The sequence below is a fragment of the Alosa alosa genome, chromosome 24, assembly GCF_017589495.1.
Source record: "Alosa alosa isolate M-15738 ecotype Scorff River chromosome 24, AALO_Geno_1.1, whole genome shotgun sequence".
In the NCBI taxonomy this organism is placed as follows: Eukaryota; Metazoa; Chordata; class Actinopteri; order Clupeiformes; family Clupeidae; genus Alosa; species Alosa alosa.
This window is the reverse complement of record NC_063212.1, coordinates 26,549,427-26,556,926: the sequence shown is the minus strand read 5'-3', so window position 1 is coordinate 26,556,926 and position 7,500 is coordinate 26,549,427. Positions and strand designations below refer to the sequence as shown.

General features: G+C 46.9%; 1 protein-coding gene across 1 annotated transcript in view; it reads left to right on the top strand.

Moving 5' to 3' along the window:
* sec24d (SEC24 homolog D, COPII coat complex component) overlaps positions 1–7,500 on the top strand; it is a 53,883-nt gene that overhangs the window by 42,115 nt on the left and 4,268 nt on the right. The window contains 6 exon segments of the mRNA XM_048236084.1: positions 730–875; positions 2,587–2,725; positions 3,159–3,277; positions 4,180–4,359; positions 4,719–4,910; positions 5,205–5,294. Coding sequence (XP_048092041.1) covers positions 730–875; positions 2,587–2,725; positions 3,159–3,277; positions 4,180–4,359; positions 4,719–4,910; positions 5,205–5,294 — 866 coding nt within the window.

The window sequence follows — 7,500 nt, the reverse complement described above, 5'->3', positions numbered from 1 at the left end:
GTATGTTGATCTCAAGGGGCCTTACAATAAAATAATTTATGTGTACATTTAGTGACCGTGACACCAACAGAGTTTTTTGAATATCACCGAGGGCAAAGAGGGCCTAGGATGACCATTTTTTTTGCCTATGTTTGCCTCCAGGGTCATCTGCCCATTTCCATATGCATAAACAGATACACATGCACACACATACATTCACAGTAATCATACGTTATGACACATACTCACACACAGTATGCACATGCACACACACAGGCACACTCGCAGGCACACACACAAGCATAAGCAAGATTAACACACCCACACACATAAAATATAAACACGCATTACACAATTCAAAGAATATCTCAGAATTATGAACAGGCAAGATGGGGTGTGGGTTGTATAAATGTATATTACATGTGAAATCCATATAGACTAATCATGTTTTGGTACTTGTTGTCTAGCGAATACAGTGAGAATTGAGTGTGCATAGTGCAATTTAGTGAGACAGTTAGAATCATATACTTTCAGCGTGATTTATTTTGTAGAAAAAATGTGCTGAACTGGGGGCGGCGGTCATATTTTGCACCGCTCTGCGGTACATCTAGTTGTCATTCATTCACATCAATTAACCAAAAACAGACGTTAAGACAGTCACATTGATGAAACACTAACCTTGGGTCTTGTGTGTGTATGTGTGTGTGTGTGTGTGTGTGTGTGTGTGTGTGTGTGTGTGTGTGTGTGTAGGGTTCCGGGCCACAGATTTCCATGGGGCCGTGTACATGAACAACACCACGGATGTGGAGATGGCGTCCATCGACTGCAACAAGGCCGTCACCGTGGAGTTCAAACATGACGACACACTGAGTGAGGAGACAGGTGCACTTATGCAGGTGAGGTGTGTGTGTTTGTGTGTGAGTATGTGTGTGTGTGTTGTGTAGTGGTGCACAGTGTATCAATACTAAAGGTATCATGATGCCTTCCGCGAAAAAAAGCGATCGATTTCCGGCGTTTTTTTAAATCGATACTTTATTAAAATAATAGCGTTCTGTGTGTGTGAATTGCTGCTCTCCTCCTTAACCATCTAGGCAGAGTACGGCAGCAGGCAGCTCTAAGTGAGTGAGTCGCAGCCAAAGTCAACATAGTTCTTTGCCGACAGTCCCTCGGCCTTGTGGATAAAACAAAAGGTGAAATCTGGAACTATGTTGGATACATCGCGAATAGTGAAGGCAAGCCATCAGGTACAATAGAGGCCGTTTTAGAAATATGTTTCAAGTTTTAAAGCAGTAGCCTAGGCTACGCATGATGGAACAATAAACACCTCGCAGACATATCAACATTTATTAAAAGGTTCAAAGAAAGCGACAGGTTAACGAATATGCTATAGAAAACACAACTACATGGTTAGTGCCAAGTTCTTCTCTTCTGTTTTAGTCTAGCCTAAGTGAAACGAGTATGGTTCTCTGGGATAAAGCAAACCTTCCTTCATCAATGAATTTTGACAAGACATAGCAGCTGTAATCATAGGGTGCTAGCGTGATGAAAGGCGCAATGTTCACGCCAGAATAACATTACCATAACTTGTAAACAATCTATTTCATGTTCGGTCAGTACTACTGGTAATATTTGTCATGGCTTGTAGACTGCAATTTGTTCAATAATTATTGCCCAGATGTAGGATAGGCTACCTGAAATGCATAATTAAAGCCCACAGCATATATTACCACCAAAAGCGTGTTGAGTCCTAATAATAATGGCGGCTTATTGTTCACGTGGTAGCAAATCATGTTATCAAAGAAATAGGCGTAATGTAGGAATGCACACAGATATATTGCAACAGGTAATGCTGTAGGCCCATCTGGCCAGACCTGAATGGTTGAACGTTGTACTTGTACACTGGGCAAAGAAGACTATCCTCACATTTTTCCTTTGCAACTGTCAAAGAAACCAGGAAGACCTAGGGTAGACTATACTGTACATCAGATGGCCTAACGATTAGGCCCCTCTGCATAGCATTCAGTGATTTGCATGCAGTCATTTCAACACTGACCTTGATCTAGCCTAGTTTGGCTATTTAAAGCTACTTTATTGCCATATAACTATAACAAACAATAAAGGACTTAATCACATAAACTAGGCCTACTATTTTACTGACTATAAAAAATAATAATTATGAAGTTTAGAAGTTTAGAACCCAGAATTGACCTGCACACTACAAAGTGCACCGAATTCAACACAAATGACCTCAATACACTTGGAGGAGGTATGAGTCCTTTCTTTTCCAGATATCTTAGGATTTCGCCGTAGTATCGTTTCAGTATCGAGCATCGTGATATTTATGACAGGTATCGTATTGAAGTCACACTAGTTGTGTGTGTGTGTGTGTGTGTGTGTGTGTGTGTGTATATTTGTGTGTGTCTGTGTGTCCATGTTTGTATGCATGTGTGCGTGTGTGTGTTACAGACTCTTTGTGATTTGTATATACACACTAACAAACACACACACACACAAAGACAAACCAACCCTTCTGATGTGAGCCACCTGACTGTGTGTGTGTGTGTGTATGTTGTGTGTGTGTGTGTGTGTGTTCCTCCTCGTTCTCAGTGTGCCCTGCTATACACCACGGTGGGGGGACAGCGGCGTCTGCGTGTCCACAATCTGAGTCTGAGCTGCAGCGGCCAGCTGTCCGAACTCTACAAGAGCTGCGAGACCGACGCACTCACCAACTACTTCGCCAAGTCAGGTGAGATACACACACACACACACACACACACACACACGCCACACACACACACACACACCACAAACACACCACACACACACACCAAACACACACCACACACACACACACACACACACACACACCACAAACACACACACCACAAACACACACCAAACACACACACCACACACACACACACACACACACGAAAAAAAAAAACAACAACACACATGCACACACAAACACACACACATACGCCACACACACACACGCCACACACACACACACACCTCACACACACACACACACACACACACACACACACATACCAAACACGAGCCACTCACTCCACACACCAGCCAAGCAACACACCCTATACCAGCCAAGAGAGATGAACCCAGTATGTCTTACTACACCTGTGTGTGTGTGTGTGTGTGTGTGTGTGTGTCTGCAGCGTACCGCGCCATGTTGAACCAGCCCCTGAAGACGGTCAGGGAGATCTTGGTCAACCAGACCGCACACATGCTGGCCTGCTACCGCAAGAACTGTGCGAGTCCTTCAGCCGCTAGTCAGGTGAGACACACATTCACATCACACACAGACACACACACGCACACACACGCTCACACACACCACAAACACACACACACACACACACGCTACACGCGCACACACACACACACACACACACACTCTCTTCTGCAGAAGGCCCCGCCCCCTGAATCAACACACGCTCCGCACTCACCTGCACAGGAGCACAGAGAGAAAACAAGGAACACAAAGGCCTCTGCTCCCCCTACAGGCAGACCACTGAACTACACCCTGTTACTGACCCCCTCTGCTCCCCCTACAGGCAGAACACTGAACTACACCCTGATCATTAACCTACACCCTGTCATTAACCTACACCCTGTCACTGACCTACACCCTGTCCTTGACCTACACCCTGTCCTTGTCCTTGACCTACACCCTGTCATTAACCTACACCCTGTCATTAACCTACACCCTGTCCTTGACCTACACCCTGTCATTAACCTACACCCTGTCATTAACCTACACCCTGTCACTGACCTACACCCTGTCATTAACCTACACCCTGTCATTAACCTACACCCTGTCCTTGACCTACACCCTGTCATTAACCTACACCCTGTCTTTGACCTACACTCTGTCCTTGACCTGACCTACACCCTGTCCTTGACCTACACACCCTGTCCTTGACCAACACCCTGTCATTAACCTACACCCTGTCATAAACCTACACCCTGTCCTTGACCTACACCCTGTCCTTGACCTACACCCTGTCACTGACCTACACCCTGTCCTTGACTTACACCCTGTCCTTGTCCTTGACCTACACCCTGTCCTTGTCCTTGACCTACACCCTGTCATTAACCTACACCCTGTTACTGACCTACACCCTGTCCTTGACCTACACCCTGTTACTGACCTACATCCTGTCCTTGTTGTTGCAGCTGATCCTGCCGGACGCTATGAAGGTGTTCCCTGTGTACATGAACAGCCTGATGAAGACGCTGCCACTAGTGGGCAGTAGTGAGCTGTCCACTGACGAGAGGGCCTACCAGAGACTCACAATGCTCAGCATGGGCGTGGAGGACACACAGCTGCTGCTCTACCCACGACTCATACCTGTGGTGAGTCTCACACACACGCACGCACACACACACACACACAGACATGCACGCACACACATCACACACACACACACACACACAGACACACACACGCACACACACATACACGCACACACACACACAGATGCACACACACATAGACACACACACACGTACGTACCCATGTATGCACGCGCACTCACACACATACACACAGAGACACATGCACACACACATGGACACACGCACAGACACACACACACAAATGTATACACACATAGGTTTGGGTGAAGTGCTGTTGCTGGAACCATAAACATAGTATATCTAATTTCATGTGTACTTGGGTTTCTCTGTGTGTGTGTGTGTGTGTGTGTGTGTAGCATACCATGAGTGTGGACAGTGATGTCATCCCGGCGGCTGTGCGCTGCTCTGAGGAGCGACTGACGGATGGGGGCGTGTTCCTGCTGGACAATGGGCGGGGCCTCTTCCTGTGGGTGGGGCAGGCCTGCCCCCCTGACCTCGTGCAGAGTCTCTTCAACGTGCCGTCCGTCGCTCACCTCCCAGCTGACCTGGTGAGCATACACACATGCACGCACACACACGAGCACACACACACACACACACACACACACACTCACCTCGTGCAGAGTCTCTTCAACGCGCCTTGCCCCTTGCCCTCAGTCGCCCACCTGATCTAGCGCACACACACACACACACACGCACGCACGCACACACACACACGCCTGAGGAGTATACACATACCAGAGTAAAGCTACACAGAATACTGGACATGCAGCAAATCTGACGGACATGTTTTAAATAGCCATAATTGCCTATCCATTTAAACTGTGTGTGTGTGTGTGTAGAGCTCTCTACCTGACCTGGATAACACCCACTCAAAGAAGCTGCGTTCCATCATCTCATCCATCTGTGAGCAGAGGCCTAACTCTATGAAGGTAACACACACACAGACACAGCCACACACACACACGCCCCCCACACACACCAACACACACACATGCCAACACACATGCCAACACACACACGGCCACACACACACACACACAAACACACACACACACCCACACACAGACACACACACACACACACGGCCACACACAAGACTATGCCTAACTCTATGAAGGTAAACACACACACACGGCCACACACACACACACACGGCCACACACACGCCACACACACACACACACACGTCCACACACGTCCACACCCACACACACGCCCACACACGCCCACACACACACACACACACACACACACACACTATGCCTAACTTCATATGCACTGTAGTGAGGAGAGGGCAGTGACCCGATCGCTAACCCAGGTCTCCGGGTAACCGGAGGGTTGCCGTGGCTACTGGTTAGCACTTCGGACTTGTAACCGGAGGGTTGCCGTGGCTACTGGTTAGCACTTCGGACTTGTAACCGGAGGGTTGCCGTGGCTACTGGTTAGCACTTCGGACTTGTAACCGGAGGGTTGCCGTGGCCTACTGGTTAGCACTTCGACTTGTAACCGAGGGTTGCCGGGCCTACTGGTTAGCTTCGACTTGTAACCGAGGGTTGCAGGTTCGAACCCGACCAGTAGGCACGGCTGAAGTGCCCTATGAGCAAGGCACCTAACCCCTCACTGTTGTTGCAGGCAGCTCACTGCGCCGTGATTAGTGTGTGCTTCACCTCACTGTGTGTTCACTGTGTGCTGAGTGTGTTTCACTAATTCACAGATTGGGATAAATGCAGAGACCAAATTTCCCTCACGGGATCAAAAGAGTATATATACTTATATACTAAGGGCAGAGAGCAGTGACCCCACCCGGTCGCTAACCCAGGTCTCCGGGTTACTAAACATGCAGCTTGTGTAGGCTTAGTACTCCAGGTCAGAGGCCGGTTGGGGTCACTGCTCTTTCCCTTTACTACATGCGCGCACACACACAAGACTATAGCCCCTTTCAAACATGCACTGGACTTTGGACACAATCCGGGATTCACGGGTTCATCACTGTATGTGTGAACACAATGTCTGAATTATTTTAGATCTGAATCTCCCAGGTCTGACATTACTGCCCCCTAGTGGAGAATCTCCCAGGTCTGACACTGCAGCCCCTAGTGGAGAATCTGACACTACCGCCCCTAGTGGAGAATCCATGGAGGTATTATATATAACTGAAGAGAGTGACTAAGTCCGCCCCATTCATTTCAATGGACCATGCTAGGCTAGCTACTTCAGCCAAAAAAGTTTGAAATTGACCGCAGCCATCTTTACAAAATGGCATTTCATGGGTGTTAGTTCCGGCACCAGCTAGAATTAGCCTATTAGATTCCACGTTACAGACGGAGACAGCGTAAAGGTACAACGGTATGTCGTTGATGAAGATTGGACATTCCCTCAGAGGAAAAGAAGTTGTTGGAACGGCAGCTTCACCTCGTTATAAAGCAAATGTATTTAATTGTTTGGGATAACATTTTGGGAATGGTGGTAGAAGTTTGCCCCTGTCTCTGAAGTCCTAGGTTATTTAATGTGATGTTCATATGTGATAATAAACAATGCAAATCAATATTGAGTCACTTTAGGCTACACCAATAATGAACCCTAAATGCTATATTTGGACAGGTTGTATTTTGATATTTAATATTTGCTGCACCCAGTGTGCATTTGCAGCTTGTTAAACCCGGTTAAACCTAGGCTACATTTGCAGGCAGACAAAATGAAACCAACGCAAGTTGGACTTACCCGATAAGTGCACATCCCTCGGTATTGTGGTTCGAGCAGGCAAAGAGTCTGCAACTGTTGTTGGATATTTGGCTTTTGCCTGATTGGCAGCCTGGTCATTTAAATCAAATGCATAGCCTAATCATGTCAACATTGCAAAGAAAGCAAACTAAATAAGTCATTGACATTTGTTTCTGTTTTAAAACACTTGGGGAGACATAGGTTACATCAGATGTTGCTTTGTCATGGACTACAGGTAGGAACTACAGCCTGTGCATTTTAAAATAGTTTTCATGCACAACGCAATGAGTAGGCTAATAATTGGATATAGGTCATTGCATCTGCTAAAATGTATGGTCATAGTCAGTTACCTTGTCAACCCACACATAAGGCAAATAATAGCCTAATATGACAACATTTACACTTTTCTTTTAT